Source organism: Labrus bergylta, chromosome 9 (genome assembly GCF_963930695.1).
Source record: "Labrus bergylta chromosome 9, fLabBer1.1, whole genome shotgun sequence".
NCBI lineage: Eukaryota > Metazoa > Chordata > Actinopteri > Labriformes > Labridae > Labrus > Labrus bergylta.
Window position 1 is genome coordinate 11,947,865 of NC_089203.1, and position 19,065 is coordinate 11,966,929.

The 19,065-nt window shown below is 41.5% G+C and overlaps 2 protein-coding genes across 4 annotated transcripts in view; one reads left to right on the plus strand and one right to left on the minus strand.

Moving 5' to 3' along the window:
• nlgn3a (neuroligin 3a) overlaps nt 1-7,976 on the plus strand; it is a 132,841-nt gene extending 124,865 nt beyond the window's left edge. For all 3 annotated transcript variants that reach the window (XM_065958506.1, XM_065958507.1, XM_065958508.1), the window contains one exon: nt 760-7,976. In XM_065958506.1, the coding sequence (XP_065814578.1) occupies nt 760-1,618 (859 nt within the window). In that variant the 3' untranslated portion in view covers nt 1,619-7,976. The remainder of the gene's footprint in view (nt 1-759) is intronic.
• Nucleotides 7,977-14,226: 6,250 nt separating this feature from the next.
• On the minus strand, nt 14,227-18,096 carry si:dkey-27i16.2 (regulator of cell cycle RGCC-like). The gene is made up of 5 exons (XM_020650582.3): nt 17,938-18,096; nt 16,861-17,025; nt 16,175-16,255; nt 15,419-15,481; nt 14,227-14,835 (listed from the first exon to the last, which is right to left on the minus strand). The coding sequence occupies exons 1-5, from the start codon at nt 17,957-17,959 to the stop codon at nt 14,828-14,830; spliced, it is 339 nt and encodes a 112-aa protein (XP_020506238.3). The 5' UTR covers nt 17,960-18,096; the 3' UTR covers nt 14,227-14,827.
• Between the last annotated feature and the right edge of the window lie 969 nt (nt 18,097-19,065).

Sequence of the window (19,065 nt, forward strand, 5' to 3'; positions counted from 1 at the left end):
TTTCAGTCTTACACACATAAACATCCCGATGTCCAAGCACACACATACACATGCGCATGGCTCCGCAGTTTCCTCCGCCTGTCTTGATTAATATGGTCCACTTTATATCAGTACACTGGAAGCCGATGCACACTGTGCTGCCTTCCCTGAGCAATTAGCGGAGGGGCTCCACCAGCATCGGATTATCAACAACAAGATGCCTCCTGACGCGAGCCCTAAAGCCTGCTGACTTATTCATATGTGTTTACTTTAAAAGCCTCTGCCCTGGTTTTTGTGGGTGGGCTGCATGTGAACTGAATTAAGAACAACATCTGGGGACAGAAGAGAGCAGGGGATGAGGCACAGTATGACAGCAGAGAGGTGGCTGAAAGAGAAGTGGAGATGTTTTGGTGCAAATAAAAACATAAGTGGGGAAAAGAATTGATAGGAGAAACCAGAGTCAGGTAACGCAGCAGCGGAAAGTGTCCAAATTCCCTCCCATCCACATACACCTAGATCAATTATTTGCGGCCTGTTGGTTGTTGTTGTTGTTGTGGATTTGTCTGTTCATAGGATTCGCCAAGCAAGATTAGTAATTCCTCCTGTGGTGGCTGAACCTCTTTCATGCTAAAGTATTAGCTATGACTGATACTGTTATGATTTCTTTGTAGTATTTTTATTTGCCTTCATCCCCTCATAGATGTGGGAGCATGAATAATTAAATGAACCATAAGAATCTTATTTAACACTATATTCTGTCGGTCTCTTCTCTGTCTGCAGTGATCCAAACAAACCGGTCCCCCAGGACACAAAGTTCATCCACACCAAGGCGAATCGCTTCGAGGAGGTGGCCTGGTCTAAGTACAACCCCCAGGACCAGCTGTACCTGCACATCGGCCTGAAGCCACGCGTGCGAGACCACTACCGCGCCACCAAAGTGGCCTTCTGGAAACACCTAGTGCCCCACCTGTACAACCTCCACGACATGTTCCACTACACCTCCACCACCACCAAAGTGCCCCCACCTGAGACCACCCAGAACTCCCTGTCCACGAAGAGGCCCAACGGGAAAACCAACTGGCCGTTCAACACCAAGCGGCCCCCCATGTCGCCAGCCTACAACAGCGAGGACAAAGACTCGTGGAACGATGACGAGGAGACCGGGCCACTGGTGGTGGAGAACCCGCGGGATTACTCCACAGAGCTCAGTGTCACCATTGCTGTCGGAGCCTCGCTGCTGTTCCTCAACGTGTTGGCCTTTGCTGCGCTCTACTACCGTAAGGACAAGCGGCGGCAGGACTCTGGGCACGGGCAGCCCAGCCCACAGCGGCAGACCACCTCCAACGACATCGGCCACCACGCGCCGGAGGAGGAGATCATGTCGCTGCAGATGAACCAGACGCACCATGAGTGCGAGGCGGGGAACAGCAATGAAGGGGCTCTGCGCTTAGCCTCGCTGCCAGACTACACACTCACTCTGCGGCGCTCTCCGGACGACATCCCCCTCATGACCCCTAACACCATCACCATGATCCCCAATTCTTTAGTGGGCATGCCCAACCTGCACCCTTACAACACTTTTACATCCGGCTTCAACTCCACCGGCCTGCCACACTCCCACTCAACCACCCGCGTATAGCTTTAAGGAGGCCAGGGGCCAGCCAGCGCAGGCGGGAGGGAGGAGGAGCTGGAGGATGAACGAAACGGAGGAGAGGATTGTGTTTTATAAATATCACAGGGAGGGGGAGGGTTACAGGGGGAGGGGAGGGGAGGGGAAGGGCATGAGTCGGATTATAACGTGAAGAGATTTAACTAGACTTTTACTACGGGGAGAGTTGCTGAGAGCTCTCTATGGATGTCAAGTTGTGCAGAGCTGCCAAAATCAAACTGCTTCCCTTCTCCTTATCAGGGGAGGGGGTCTTTCTGCAGTGTTTTTTTCTAAAGTAATCATTTTAAAAGCCTTTTTAAGCAGACTGAGGAGATATCAACACTTTTTTTCTTGAATTCATAACAAAAACAAAGAGAAGTGCTTTTTATTTCCCATCCCTTCCTCCTGCGGGAGACACATCTCGAACAATGGCCTCTATGTCAATATTCGCAAAATGTTTTTAATTGCTTCTTTGTGTTGTTTTACGTTTCAATGCCTTACAAAGCTTGTTCTTTTTGTCATGATTTCTATTCCCTGAGACTATTCCAAGTGGAGTGTGTTACAAGCAGATGAGACTCAAAGATGAGAGACTGAAACCAGGAAGAGAACCGAGAGGATATGCAGATGTAGAGATTTTTTTCAACCCTCTTTGGGCAAACCTTTTTTTTTCTTCTCTGTTGCGTTACCAACACAACAGCAACACAAATGGTGTTATCTTTTTTTTTTTTTCCAAATCTCGTATAGAAATAATTTGTCTGGGACAGCTCTTGCCAGGAGACGAGAAGGCAGAGATAAATACTATGTTACTGTGATTGTTTTGTTAAGAAAAAAGTGCATCTTTTACAGCCAATTTCTCTGTTAAGCTATCTGATATTATCTCAAACACAAAGTGTGCACGTACACATGCTGCTTAGAGCACCTGTGTGTTTGTGTGCATGAGAAAATGATTTCCAGTTCCCTGCTTGCAGGCGTGGTGAAGAGGCTGAGATAAAGGAAGAGACATATTGTCGGAACTTGCAGAAGCAAGAGTGGTGAGTGAGTGAGACTGTGTGTGTGTGAGAGTGTACGAGAGACTCTGTGTGTGTGTGTGTGTGTGTGTGTGTGTGTGTGTGTGTGTGTGTGTGTGTGTGTGTGTGTGTGTGTGTGTGTGTGTGTGTGTGTGTGTGTGTGAGAGTGTACGAGAGACTCTGTGTGTGTGTGTGTGTGTGTGTGTGTGTGTGTGTGTGTGTGTGTGTGAGAGTGTACGAGAGACTCTGTGTGTGTTTGTGTGTGTGTGTGTGTGTGTGTGTGTGTGTGTGTGTGTGTGTGTGTGTGTGTGTGTGTGTGTGTGTGTGTGTGTCCGTGCACCTGTTTTTTTTGTTTTTTTTTGTAGGTTGTATAATGTAGTTTCGGGGGGGGTGGGGGCTGAGTAATTTCTCATGTTGTTGATTTTGGTTCACCACCAGTAGTGTTTCTGCTGCGTCTCTGGGTGTCTGTCTTTGCGAAATAGCACTTTTGTTATTTTCAAAGTTATATATGTCTAATTTTGCTTAAAAATTACAAAATAGAATCTATTATTTTACGTGTAAGAGAAAAAAAAATAGCTAAAGATTCAACTGAAAACTAACTGACATGATTCCATTGACTTTGTAAGAGTTCCTCTTCAAAAGCAGACAGTGGCTTGTTTGCACTGATAAACCTGTCAGTGCCCACTTGTATTTCTTTAAATATATATATATAAATATGGGCATACATACATATATGTATAGGGCTTCTATGGAGATATCATCCCCACATAAAAAAAAAGATATTAAAAAACTGTTCAGACTGCAAAACAGAAACTAAAATGAATTCTATGTATTGTCATCACACAAAACATCCTAAGCCAAGACCGCCCCGGTGTCTCTGTAAGAACTCTATATGTATATTTATGTATAAAATATTTAATATTTATTTATGTATACCAGATGCATACATGCTGATTGTGCCATGTGCCAAATTAAAACTGTAAAAAATGAAGAATATAAAGTTTCACAAAACTTTTTCTCCTCTGTTGATCAATTTTATTTTTTCCTCCCTTTTATGACTTTCTATTATTTCCTTTTTGAATGAGTTAAAAAAAAAAAAAAAAAAAGTGTTCTTGCAGCAAGTGCAAGTCTCCCCCCAGGACTTTCCCTCTCCCACCCTCCATCTCTCTCTCTCTCTCTCCTCCTCCTCCTTTTCTCTCTCTGAAACCTTTGAGAAAAACAGGCTAACAGCTTGGGGCCTATCTGCGTGCATAACTCCAGATTTTACTGTAATTCATGCAAAGTAGTGCTGCAGCAATGGGAGATTGTGAAAAGATTGCCTTGATGTACTCACATTGCATCCTATTATATGTTATTCTCCGGGAGAAAACTGGAGGTATTGATTCTACGAGTGAAACTGACCATTTTCATTAGCTATCTTGGCATAGCACAGACTGTCTCCAGTGGTAACGCAAACGCAGCATTGCAACCTGACCTGCTACCCTAGAAATGTGCTGCAATTCTTAGATACGTTATGTCCAAGACCTCGACATTTTTCTGAAATGTTCCATTAAAGTTTTCTTTGCTATTTAGTGATAGGAGCTGCAGCAGAGCGAGAAGCATGGTCTGGTCTGCTCATCACCAATGCTGCCACCAGCAGAAAGAGAGACAGGTTATTTGAGGGGAATTGCTCGGAGACTGATCTATATGAGTCATCTTGTTTTTGCTCTTCTCGCCTTATATGGGGCTCACCTCCTCATCAGCCCCTGTCTTCAGATGAGCCGCAGCCACTGAGAAAGGAATAGAAAGTTGGTTTGTACATGGTGCTGTCTCATACATACAGAATCATTTAATAATGTTTCTGTGCTGGTGCTTTTGTTAAGAATAGGCTGTGCAAATAGCCAGATGTGTTTCAGTAGATTTACACTCCTCACTGTAAAATGGATGTGAAGCTTTCTTATATAGAGCTGTGCTTAAAGGTTTGATTCCCCTGGATTACTAAAAGGGCAAGTGTGCGAGATTTGGATAAAAAACTATCAGCAGAAATAAAATGTAATATTCATACCTTTTCAGTAGTTTAGGGCCACACTAAACTCCAAAATCAGCTTCTCAGTCTTCCATAGCTTACATATAAGCCGCAAACTTATCAGATTTTCATGGATGGCAGTCAAATATTAAAACATGAACCCCTTGAAAAGGTGCAGTAACTATGCTCAGCCGTCATCACGTCTTAGTACAATCATATTGATTCAGTGACAGCATATTATTTGTGTCCCAATTCTGTGAGTTCACGTTGCGTTTCTGCCTCGCAGAAGTGAGACATGCATACACAAACAGCGCGCTGCGCTCCCCCATTGACTCTGCTGAAACCGAAGCTAGTACAGAGGGGGGATCACTTTGTCCCCCCGTTACGCCACCGCAACATTCAGATTAAAGGTGAAACGCCACGGGGGTGTACATATTGCGCCTTTAAACAGCAGTCTAAATAGGGCTAGAGTCGCCAAACTGCTCTCTTTGTGTTTAATGTCATCTTGAAAAAAGAATATAATGGATGAAGGTTTCTTAAGCTAGTGAGCTACTCTTTTCATCTGTATGACACATTCCACCCAAATTCTCCAAAGACCCCCAGAGAAAAAAACAATTGTAAAATTGAAACGGCTTTATTCAGTGTTTTCACTGGTTTTAGTAAGCAGGTCCATTTGCTCTGGAGAGGAGGAGGTTTTCTGCCTATCATTCGGCTCCTGTAAAGACTGTATCTAGTGAACACTGCAGATCTCCTTATCAAAATAAGCGGAGCCCCCTGATTTGCCTTGTACACAGACAAACCTTGGAGAAACATGTTCGGCTCCCAGAAAAAACCTTGCAAACTATGAAAGTCCACGGTTAAAGTTCTTCCACACTGTAGCAATTACATTTCTATGTGTACAGTGGTGCTGCTGGATAGTAGAAATGAAGCCAACAATAGACTCAGACAATTGTAGGTTCAGCCCAATCAAGGATAAACAGGACACAAATGGCGATTGTTGAAAGAACCTTTTGTTAGCAGTTTTTTAATTTGGTTTTTGTACAAGGTTTTTATCATTTCTCAGGGTTTTTGAAAAACTTTACCTCTGCCATGAGATTTCTTCAGCTCAATGGAAATGATGGACATTTTTTTCTTGTGGTGCTCCCGACTTTGAAATATGATTTTTATTTTAATCAAAAAATGTGACATCTAGTGCCGGAATAACAAAGACATCCTTGTTACTAGAGATAATCCATAGAGCATTCGTCAATAAGACATCAACTGTTTTTCAGGACTATTTCTTTAGTACCAAGTAGTTCCAGTGATAAGCATTTACATATTAGAGCAACAGAATCAGAAAGGACAAGTTGCTGTTATATTCCCTAAGTGGCTTTAATTAACGTTTTCATACTAGTAGTGATAAGCTCACAGGGACAAACCCAAGGATATGTATCACTTGATTCAGCAGCTCTGAAAAAAGAAAATGTTTTTTTTTTTTACTCTTTGGTTCTTTGAATTGCTTTGAGCAGCTAGCTTGTTAACACATCGGAACATCGAGAGTTTAGACTTTACCTCCACCGTTGATTAAAAACCAAATGGAATATATTACTAATGTCGTGCTCTATCTTACTAATGTATCACTACGCAACTTTGTTTAGAGATTTATCAGAACAACTCAAAAAAATGTAAAAAAATAAAAATAAAAAAAAAGCAAAAGATCAGTTATGATGTAATTTTAATTAGTTACAACGTTATAATTTAGTATAAGGAAAGGCATCTGCTTATGAGGAGATGCGGAAGAAAGATGAAAAATATCACAGTGAACACCCACTGTTAAATGTTCTATAAAATGATAGCTTTTTTTTGTTTTAGTTTGTCTTTAAGTAGGTGAAGCAGACCTTTAAGACGTGACATGAATCAGAGTAGACTGTCCCCTCATCTCATGTGTCCATAGTGCCGGGAGGTCAGTGTCTGTTGGCTCCAACACACACTGAGTTGAGCTAAAAATTGAGTGCTGAAGTTGAGAGCAAACTATCAAAGGGAAGAAATGTCATGGGAGGGCAACTTGTTTTTTGCCATGTAATCTTCCCATATGCCGTTAAAGCAGAGCAGATGTCACTGAGAGCTGGCAGGGGGAGACATGGGGGACACAGTTCATGATGCATGGGGGTATGTGAAGGGCCACATAATTAAGACCTGGACCAAAGGGGAAGAGGAAGAAAGTGCAGTGAGAGAAAACAGGGTCAGCACTCCTTCAGCAAGCAGGCATGTGTAGGCTTGATTAAATTAGTCCAAACGTCCTTCGACAAGAATCACCAGCAGTAGAAAAATGGGACAGTTAGGAGCTGCACATTTCTCCACAGTTGAGTTGTTTGCAGCTCAGTGAGTATGTCTCTCTCGTGACATCATTCAAAGATTGGCTGGAATATCCCAGTGGGGTTTGTGACTGCCTCGACAGCACTGAAGACAAACCCAGAGTAGGAAATGGATGTGCCAAATTACACAGTGCCACCCGCTGGGAGAGAGCTTCGCTGTGTGTGTGTGTGTGTGTGCGTGTGTGTGGGTGTGGGTGTCCATGTGAGCAGATATTAAGTGTTTTACTTCTTCTGTGGTAAACATATTACCTGCATTTTATCTCACCTTCGTCTTCCTGTCTTATTTGTCTCTGTCACTTCTTCCTCTTCTTTTACGTCCTCTTCTTATCCTCCTGCACACAAAATTCAATCTGAGCAGCCATTACTCTGTCTCACAAGGACATGGCTTGCCCATTTTCTCTTTCTGCTGCTTTGTAAGTGCCATAATCTGGACAAGGCGCTCATTTCAAGTCATTTAAGGTCTAATTTTCTTGAGTTACTACATTCCTCTGCTGACTAAGAAGCTAATTGACATCACTTATAGGGAAGCAGAGTAGCACCAGTCAGTGAACCAAAAACTCTCGTAATTTAAATAGCCTGTTTTTCTCCAAAGGGAAATCATTCTGCATTTTGACAAACATCAATAATCTTGTATTTCCACGTGGAAAGTGCCCCAATGGCAGTTTCTTTTTGTTAGAAAGGAGTATTGATGACACACTTGCATACTGTTCAGGTTTTTCCTAAAGAGGAACATCATGCACTGGAGCTTTCATGGCTGCATCAAACCCAGATACTGTAACACATTTTTTCACCAGAACCTAGGATTGAAATCAACAAAAACCAATGTTCTCTGAGCTAAAATACATCCTGGTAAGTCTCTGTTATTTTGGTGTCATTGTACAGATTACTAAAGATGCCCTGTTACTTCTATGTTTATGTCCATAGAATGTATTTATAATCGCCAGAACTGGAGTAAACGAAATAAAATATCTATTCTTTCTGTATCTTATTGTGCTTCTCATGAATATAGAACATGGCATTCATTTTCAGTTGGCGTACCAACAACAAGTTTGGTGCTGATAACAGTGTTTCGTATATTTTTCATTTAACGAATTGATTACAGAGAGAGCAGCGCAATCCAAAAGAGCATCTTTGTAAGTGCTGTATATACAAAAAACACAGACAACTTTTGCATTAAAGGATAAAGCTGACATATTCTAACTTGAATATTATGATTATTGACAATTCCTCCAAACAAGTCCAGAGCCGTCACTGAATGTATCCTGCTAACAAACATATAGCACACTCCTGCACTGATTCAACTCACTTTCATCCAAACACAGGAAATAGAGCCAAATAAGAGTCTCACTGGTGCAATGGCCGACATGTTGTTTAATTACAGTGAACATGGACAGTTTTTTTTCTTACCTCTCATCAAACTAGCAAAGCATGGCTCCACATCTCCCAGTATGCTCTGTGACTTTTACTCAACATGGAGCTACTGTCCAGAGAAACTGGTGCCTCCAGTTTATTTGACGTCAAAATAAATTGGAGTATCACCCAATGGTTTGGCTGTTTTATGTGTTTGTGATGGTTTCTGGATGAGGATGGGCTTCTGTGGCACAGAGGCAGACGCTGCAAGCTGTGGCTACTCAGACAGCACTTGTTAGTGAGATATATTCATTGGCTTTTTTATTTTTTATCTTATTTTTTACTTTTACTAGAATTTGTCAGTAAAAAATACAAAGTTAAAACGACATCAGTTCCATTCTTATATTCAGCCTTTTGGGGAAAAACTCCAGCAGCACTGCAAGAATAGAACAAGCTCTATAATGTAGTGTACGAGTCAACAGTAAAGGGGGCTTGTTTGGTTTTATGGAGGTCCACTAAAGAACAGTAGCAGCCTATAGTTCATCTGGTACAAGCAGTCCCACCTTCCCCCGGCCTAAAGCTGCTTGTCGACTACATAATGATCTCGCCTCTGTATGATGGATGGCCTGAAGATACCACTGAGGGTGCTGAGACTAAAGTGTGTGTGCTCCCAGTGTGTGTGAGGGAAGTAACAGCAGGAAACAAGCACATTCAGAGTCTCTACACTTTATCCATCCTCTTTCCTGCCCATAAAACCCTGTTACCACGAGGTGCTGCTTGACAGCTTATTTTTTCTACTAGTTGGTCCACTTCTGACAGTGGGATCGGAGGAGAAGTTTCACAACTTCTACAATTCTTCTTTTCAGCTCTAACATCCACATAATTCTCAGTGTTATCTTGCAGATTCAGACCTATTTTGCAGAGTTGTTCCTCGCTGGCTAAGGCCAGGCTCGTTGCTATCTCCCAGTTGCATCAGCTGGAGTTCACCATCAGATGGCAGTCCACTAATGCCTTTCTCAGATGTGGGTTACTGGTGGCAGGGGAGGGTTGCGTCAGTGGATCTTTGGTGACTGAACTCGCCGGAATGAGATGCTGCGGCACAGACTGCAGAACACTCTCCGAGGACTTCCCTTAAAGTATCGTATCACTTAGATCACATTACAATGACTCTCAGTGGCACCAATTTGATCTTAAGTGCTAATCCAGGCCATCAGGCTTTTCACAGATCTTTGAGATCAAATACACTGCAAGTTTGACTTCAATATCTGAGCTCCCCCCCCCCCCCCCCAAAAAAAAAAAAAAGCGGCTCTATTTTTGTCCAACTGAAACTTCCTTTGAAGTTAAGCCTATTTTTTACCCCGAGAGGCAGAGATGTTCATTCGTCAGTGAGGTTAAAATGTTACTCCTGTACCGTGATTTCTCCAATTTCTCTGACAAATGTAACAGTAGTTAGCCTAAATAGATCCATGCTGTTAATATTTAATCAGAAAATGTTATAAACATGTGACCTCTTCTTTTTACAGATGAAATTGTTTTGCTGATTGAAATCTCATTTGAATAATCTTATAGCATGGGTCCATTCAGCCTCCAGTGTTGACACATTGAATACATTATGAGCCAATGCATTCTAATACACCATGCTTTATCAGAGGTTTACAGTTCCTGGCTTGATATTTAATATTATCAGCAGTGATATAAAGATGTCAGAAGAATCCTGTAAAAAAATGTTAAACACCACTGAAATACTTCACTGGGTGCCTCAGGTTAATGTCAAGGTCTAACCTTGGTTCACATTCATTTCTATTGCAAGCTACTTACACTGGAAGCACTCTCGTAGCTGTAAAGATGCACTGAGACCTCCTGGTGTGACAGACAGCTCAACACCTTGCTACATTAAAACACAGCTTTTCCTGCCCACTAGGTAGCCCATGGCATTTGCTAAAAGTACAGTATGTTCACTGTCACTTCCATTCTTTCATCCACATCTTCTCAAGGCTTGTTTTTACTCTGTTTTCTCACCAGTGTTCAGTCTATAACTAGCCCTTAAATTCAACATTATTTAAAATACAGAGGCAATGCAAAACTGGATTTCTGCATATATTTGAGCTCTTTGATTTGTTGTACATTATTTGCTTGAGTTTCAGTAATGAATTCTAGTAAATTGCCTGTCTGAGCTGAAAGAGGAAGGGTGAAGTGGCGTCCAGAAACCCCCAGTCAGCAGTGATGTAATGGCTCATTTGAAGTCCAGGCATTGCTGGATGAGTCACATTCTTTAGGAATGAACTCCTCTGAAAGTAATTGCGCTGGTTTCCTCTCACATACAATGAGGTCTGGAGAGTCAGGGAGCAAAACAGGAAATGGCATGGTTATAGGATGAGACTTGGATGTACGTCAACAACCTCAAAATTCCAAACAAGCCATTAAAATGTTTCCATGGCTCTAATGGCTTTAAAATAAGATTTTTTTCCCCCCTTTCTGACTGTGTTCGGTATATTCTAGCTTGATCTCATTTGAACAACCACAGATCACCTGAAGTTACTGTTTTCTGATGCTGCAGTCATTTTTGTACAAAGCTGAAAAACAGGCCAATAAGCTTATTTATAAAAAGTAAAAAAAAAAACAGCTAATGGATAATCTTGCTCTATTTGCTCCATTAATTTAAAGTCTTCAATTTGTATACATTATTAGTATAGCAAGACAACAGTTAATGCACAGGCAGGCTGTGTTTAGTCTGTGTTTGGGGCTGAATATTAATATTCCATACTCGCAATGTCTTTGTCAACATACCGCAGGGGGTATTATTTTTTACTGTTTACAGTCTTAGTGTTGCACTTTTAAAGAGCTGGATAGTAAGCAATGTAAACCTTTAGGACTCAAACCGATTTTGACTTGAGGATAGCACTCTGGAGAAGTTGAGCTTATGCCAAGTTAATACGATTGCTTTTTGGTGAAAACATATGTATAACAATTTTTTTTGACAATAACAGTTAGCAAAACATTTCACTTCAACAAGAAATGCTTCTACAAAGGGGAAATGTCAGGGGGTCACCGTCAAGTCGTAACACACTGAGAGGCATTCATCTCTGTAGTGTTGTAGCTTGCCATTCTGTAGTGGCTGAAGTATTTCAATCACCAAGTGAGCCACCAAACACACGACCAGCAGACATAGCATTCGCCATCTTAGATGAAATTAAGCTGCGAGCATGACTAATTACTGAATAGCATAATAATTCTTTGTTGATTTACAGTGCTTGTTGCTAACAGGAGAGTCTCACACGACTGTGAAGTTTTGTCAAAGGACAGATTTTATTTCACAGTACACCACTAACGCCTTTCATGGTCCAAGCTCCTCTCTCTGCCTTTGGCGAGTTCTGCAAGGATAACAAAGCAGTGATGTGAGTCCTTGATCCAGGCTCGGGGACCAGCCTCAGTTATGTAAGACCCAGTCAGAATGTGAAAATTATGTATATGTGTGTGTGTGTGTGTGTGTGTGTGTGTGTGTGTGTGTGTGTGTGTGTGTGTGTTGGACGATTGAGCCAGCTCATTCCTCGGGAGAGCGTTGTTAGCCTGGACCATTTGGGGAGCTCTCTGGGGAGAGGCGTCGCTCCGGTCTCTCATCAGGCAGACGGCAGAAGACTGCGTGCTCTGCATGCTGCAACTCATCTCGGCCATGATAGCCTCGCTGCACAGGCCATATCTCTGCTTCATTTATTCATTGTCTGATAATAACAACTGTCTCCTTCCTGCTATACTCAATTACATCTTCATTAGCTTTCTAACTAGCTTAAAACAAACCAGCATTGTGTGGAGAGAGTTTGTGACATTTATTACAACAACGGCTGAGGCTATAGGTGACGGCCAAAAGCGGCGCAACATATTTATTATATCTTCATCTCTCAAGACCGTTCACTGTCTCATCATAACATCTATTCATTCTAATTTACCAACTAATGAAGCTGGGTCATTCATCATTTACTCTGTTATCTAAACAAGGAGACTGGCTGACATATTGGTCTCCTACTTTGGTGTGATGCCAATCAAATACCAGTCACATAGTAATTAGCAAAACAATGAGGAGGTGTTCCCGAAAGACAAACTGATATATTACACCAGGACCCCATTGAAGAGCAATCTAATAAAAATCATATAGCTTAATTAGCTGCCGGTGGCTTTTTCACGCACAATGAAATGACAACGTGGATTAGAGCAGGTGATTGTGGCAGCAATGTCAAGTAGCAGACAGGATCTGAAACACTATTGTTACAAACCACCACGGGGATACACGTAGTGGAAGATTCCTAATCATGTGCCTTTCTGTTTCATCTCTACCACACGTCGAATTTCCTGCATTGCTGAAACTCCTCGCCTTCGGTCTTAGAAAACAGGAAGTGCCTTCTGTTTGTGAGGGAAGTTCCATCATGTCGATGCGGACTTTGTTTGTTAGGATCCTGAACAGCTGTGGCCTCAATCAGTCATCCTCGCCTTTCTCTAAGTGGATCAGACAACACAGGAGGCACATGTTACTCTAGACCCCCCCCCGACACCCGCCCCCCCTGGATTTCCTCTATTGTTTGAGAATTATTAATTTCTCTTTTGACTCCTTTCTGTTCCCACTATTCCTCTTTGCTTTGCAGTAATGTCAAATCTTAAGCTCATTTGCTCTCACTATACAACCTCCTCTCCTTGGGCCGCCGGCTGCTCTTGTCCCGGTCAGGAGGGTTAAATACTTGGCCAGGGTTCAGAAGAGTGAACTTTGTGAACAGAGTGTCTTTTAATGAGACGTAAACAGACAAGAAACGCAGTCCTGAATGTCCGGCCACCCTTCCTTTGTCTGCTGCCAATGACTGGATGTCGAAAAGCAGCTCCACACAAGCAGTCTGTCTATAATTCAACACAATGGCAGGTGGTACAGGTGACAGGTCATATCAAAAAGCTGTCTGGGGATTTTTAAGGAGAAAACAATGGCAGTTCAATAAACCAGCAGCCCCTGACGTGTCTGTCTCAAAAAAGGGCACAACTTTTCCTCAGCTTACATCACCCTGAAACCAAAGACTTGTGTGTGATCACCATAATGTGAGCAGCTAAATATTTCAGAGATACTCGACTGCAAGGTCTTATTTAACCTCATCCGCTACTCAAATCTGACAGCTCTTTAACACGCTAAAAATAATTTTGCATACTTCAGCTGGATTATGCAGCCGATGTCACTCAATGTAAAATAACAAGTCACAAGTGAAAAATCACATGTTACAACCACAACCTTCACCTCAGACTTGTCTGCAGTGCTGCTTTGAAAAAAGGAAGAGACGTCTTTAAATGGATGGAACTAGGTAGACCTGCAATGACAGCAGAATATAAATACAGCCATGAAGGAAAGTCACAGCTTGCTAACTGCTGAAAACCCTCTCTTATAAGAGGTTTAAACAAAGCCGAGTGGTTTCCTTCCTTCTGTTCAAATCTCTGATTTATGGTTATAAGTTATAGCAAAGTCAAAGAATAAAAGCACAAGATCTAAATGATCATTGTTTCTCACATAACAACTGACGCACTTCCTCTTTAAGCTGTCTGAGCTAAATTTGTGGCTTTCCTGATTCAGGGTAGAAGTGAAACTCAAAGCATGATCAGAGCAGGCATACAGGAAGCAGAGGTACAAGCAAAGAAGAATGGGTGAAGAGCTCCTGAGACATATGGTGTGACAGGAGCAACAGTCATTTCAGGGCACAGTGAAGGTGCGGGCACATTGAGGATAACTTGTTGTCAGTACTGTCAGGAGTGTGTTTAAGGAAAGAGAAAGGCTTTTAAAATGGTGTGCAAGGGCATTCAGTTTTTCTGCTCTGGATCTGTATTTTTCACTCAACAAAAGAAGTTAAATATGCAATAATATTATATCAAAATGTTTCTTTATTTATATTTGCAGTCATCTGTACAACAATTTACCTTTACAAAAAGTAAGTTAAAAAAACTTTACACCAGAGATGTCAACTCATGAGCAGATTTCAAGCCCTTGGACTTGAAATAAGTTAGAAACTAAAGTGCCATTTGTAATTTGGAACAAAACAAAGATCTGCCTCCTTTAAAAAAAACATGGCACTGAGGAATTAGGGCTTTTTACTGGCATAGTTCTTATGGGAATTTAAATGTGGCATGAACATGCTTTCTACTCTCCAGGCAGCGTTTTCTTTCTCTTCTTGGACAGATGGAGGCTTTGCTAGTTGAGGGAGTCAGTCACACATCTTGGATCCGATGCTGCAGGGACGTCGCCTTGCAAGCTGGACGCAGCCTTGCCAGGGGTCTGAGGGTGTTCTTGCAATTTTTGGAATGGAGTGCCCTTTTAATTTCTGATGTTAACCTTTTCCCCTGCAGCAGCCAGGGGAGTGTTTTCTCCCCTCAGATCTGCTCTGGTGTGGATCTGCCTGTCTGCTCGGCTGTGTTGCCCCCGGCCTCTTTCTCCCCTTCGCCTACGTGGCTCATTTTCTGACTCTGCTCACATCTCTGCAGAAGAAGAGAGAAAAAGAGAAAACTTCTTTAGCGCAGTCGCCACAATGAGGGAGAAGCACACATGGTTATTTGCAAACACACATACATACCTTGACTAGCCTTGTAAAGATACAGGGGGGGGGTTATGATTTATTTCTAACATAAACACTCTCTGTGTCAGGACCTCTGATGATAGCAGAGGTTTATGTATTGTTCTGTGTGGTTTGAGTATGTGCACAGCGGCATGCATGTGTAGTTCACACAACTGCTTTGGTACTGATAGTGGAGTCATAATGCTCATGTAGTCAAGTACTTTGTGCTATTATCACTAAAGGTCATGTAGATAGCCCACCTGAGTCCCCAGACATGGCATTTACACACTAGAGGTGCTCAGAGATAAATGTGGTAGTGTGTGTGTGTGTGGGGAGGTGGGGGTTGTATTACAGGGTAAAAACAAAGTGGCTACAACAACACAATGTTTTACTCTGTGCGTCTCCTCCACCACTACACACTGCAGCCTGCTAGCTTGTCAGCGTAAGTGGAAAAAGGAATAAAGAGGGATTGAGTGATAAGGGCTGTGATTCTCTTAAAGATTTACCTGCAAGTTCCTGGTCCAACATGTTGATAAAACTCTCCAGCTCCGTTGTGTCTCCCAGCTTGGCTGCAGAAAGGTGACAAGAGAAAAATGGAATTTGAGGAACTACATTATTGGGAAGAAAAGAAGAAGAAAATAGCAGTGGAACATTTCTTGGTGGAGAAATGCATGTCAGTGCCATGGTATTTCCTTTGGTCCAAAAGCTGAGAACTAAACTAAGTCTCAGAATTACATATGAAGTGAACTACTTCATGACTCGCAAAAACATTGTCAGCTTCTTTTCTTCAGACTGCGATAAAAGCTGATCTTAGGTGCTTTAAAAAAAACAAAAAACTCGACAGCTCGATGGATCCAAGCACAATCTTTGTTGTTAACATCTGAAGATATTGTCTGTAAACACTGACAGAGTGAATGCCACCTCATGGTCACCCTCTTGTTTTTCATCCTTTGAGACTGTAACAGTAGTCTGTGTGTCTGCATGCAACAAAAAACACACCCACTTTCATTCATTTGCACACACCTGAGCCACTTGTACCTCTACATTTCAGCACTAATAAACCCTGCAGGAGACTTGGGGGGGGGGGGGGGGGGGTCACAGCGGCAGGGGCTTTGTTGTGTAAAAACAAAAAAAAAAGCTCCTAGGCTAATGTGGAGTGTTTTTGGGAGTCTGTGATAGTGATCAGAGAGAAAGCGATAGTGATCACTGTAAGAACAAGGGGCTATCTGGATTGAGATGGGGCTGATGGGAGCCTCTAGTACCTTTCGGTGTCAGCGTGATGCCTGCCGTGTGAAGCTCCTCCTCACTGGTGTTCAAACTGTTTCCCAAAGAAGCTTCGCTGCCTGGGGGGAGAGAGGGAGGGGAGGGTAGAATGAGGGCTGATTATAAAATAAGACGAGCACTGAGGCCAGGAAGTGTGCAAATAATCAATGACAACAATGGCAACCCTTTTAACACAATGCAGGAATGCAAATAATAAGCAACAAAGAAAAAAGGAAGGTAAACACGTTTTCACTGTAAGCACCCCCCAAGTGTCAGTTTTTGAAAAACGGTTTGCTTGTTGAAATGTTTGGGAGGCAAAATGCTTTCAATAATGACGACACATGGGAGCAGAGAAACCTCTTTTATCTCATAACCGTTGATAATTCAGCAACAACAAAAAACGAGAAAATCAGACAATTACAGAATATAGGTTATCCACAATTGCTGTTCATGCCAGTACACAGCAACAGAATTGTTGTGAGAAAAATAGTGTACAGGGATGTGTCTCTTGTACTGATAATTTCATGCAAATTAAAAGTGTCGAGCTGCAGTTGTTTGGGCTGATGAAGGAGCTCAACCAGCACCCAGGGGGACTCCATAAATAATGTTAACCTCCCACACTCTTTACAATAACATTATCTTAATAACAGTAACATGGTTTCCGGGTGAGCATTAAGTCACTTACTGTAGTCCGAGTCATCAACACCGCTGTCTTCTGCCAGTCCTGTGCGGCTTTTAGCCTCGTGCAGGACCCGCTGGTACACATGTGCTCTGCTGTGAGACGGGGCCTTCAGGTCCTCCACCACATCCTGGAACTCCTGCAGTAAGTCGTCCAGCTCTAGCTCCAAGTCTGTGGAAAATGTGACAGCAGTTGGAGGGGAACTCACATTACTTCATGGAAAGAAAATATTAAGATGGTGTCAAGATTTTTCAGAAAGCAAAGAGGCAGAGGAGATGAAAAATAACATTTTTAAGCCTTGATTAAATGCTGGATTTTCGTTTCTGAAATAAAACAAGCAAGTAATTAACAACTCAAAGATGTTGAGATCCCTCAATGAAAAATATCTTCTGGGTAAAAAATGAAATCAAATAAAATCTAAAAGCCAAAGCCTGCAGTTGGCGTTTATGTCAGTGGGTTGAATCCGATAACTTGATGTGTGGATATAAAACTAACAGCCCATAAGGCATATAAAGCATTTAACAGCCTGTAAAACAACTGTGATAAACAAATATTACCAACTTCTTTTCTGAAGGCTAAATTCTAGCATTTTGTGCCATTTAAAAAAATAAAGCACAGTCTTAAAATAACAGATGCAGTATGGGATGGACAGACCTCAACTTTATACTCCTTTTTTATCATATTTTCAGGCTTACATGGAAATTAGTTTTAACAGTTTCCTTTGGGGAATATGAGGCAATAAAAGAAACAGAATAATCCAAAATGTAAGCACACATACACTGTTAAAATGTATTTATTTGGCAAGTCATGGCTGCCAAAGATTTTTGTATATGGGAGGGAAAACGTCTAAATCATAATAAATAAATAAAAAAACAAATGAGAATAATTGGAAGAACAAAAACTAAAGGCAAAGAATGACAGGCTTCTTAAAACTACAATCAGCTCAATTTTAGTGTAACATTAAAAACAGGCACATCCAGGAATTATAAAGTTTAAAAACAGGTAACAGCCTCTCTAACAGAAGAACACTGTGGTTAACCTGGACATCATTGCATCATCTTTAAAAACTGAAGTTGGACTCACCTTTGTTTAAGTCTGAGGACATACTGTAGAAGTGAAGTAAAAACACCAACAGACTGCTGTGTCTCTGAGTAAGTTCACAATATTTCAAGCTGACGAGCAGGGCTGTAGGTTTTTTATTTTTTATAAAGCCCCCACACCCGCTAAACTAGCGGGCCGGGGCAGCCAATCACGTCGCAGAGAGACCGCAGAGTCTGCTGAAGCTGGAAAAAGTGGGCGGAAAGTTGAAAGGAAAACCATCACGCAAATGAGACAAACGGAAATAAGCTGTTATGTAACTCAGGTCGAGACTTTTCTGCTTTTCCCATGCTTTCAAATTAAAAAAGGGAGAGTGTGTGTGGAATCTTAAAGCTACTCGTTTAGTATTCACAAGGAAGTTTCCTGTTTCTGACACAGGGAGCTTTCTACATTAACGTTTTACAGAGGACCTCGAAGAGTCACTCTGAGTTAGAATGAAACTTTAAGAATAATAAACTGTGATGATGGTCCCACGAACGTGCTTCTTAAGAGCCTTGTTACACTGGGAATGATTTGTTTTTAATAATTTATAATATCATTTTTTAGTCCAGACTACAACATTTTAACAAAAAAATCTCTCCCTTAATTCCAGACTGCGGCTGGACTTTAATTAACTCAGCAGTTAACATATTCATAGAGTTTTTCTTAATTAAAAAAAAAATCTTTCGACCTGTCAAGCCATTTTAAAAATGTATTTTGCTGTAACGTGTTCAGTACCCGGTTCTGTCAATAGGGGCCGCTGTGATGCAATTTCAGTTAAAATCCCTTCAGAACAGCTGTTCCTCTGTGGCCCATATTATGTAATTTTTAAAGGAGTAGTCTTGTATGCTCAATTGCACTAAATATAGTTAACACCAGTATGTTTTATTCAGAAGCCCCTTTTAGAGACTGTCATCATATTTTATAATTGAAGTAATACAATTGATGCACTTTTGAGCCTATTGTATTTTGATGTTGAAGCTCATTAATGAAGGGGTATGATAATAGCTTAGCAAATGTGTTTACATTTCTCAGGTTTGTATCTTATAATTTCAACATACAAATTAATTAGAATTAGTTTAAAATATATATATATATATATACACATATATATAGCCTATATATATATGCATT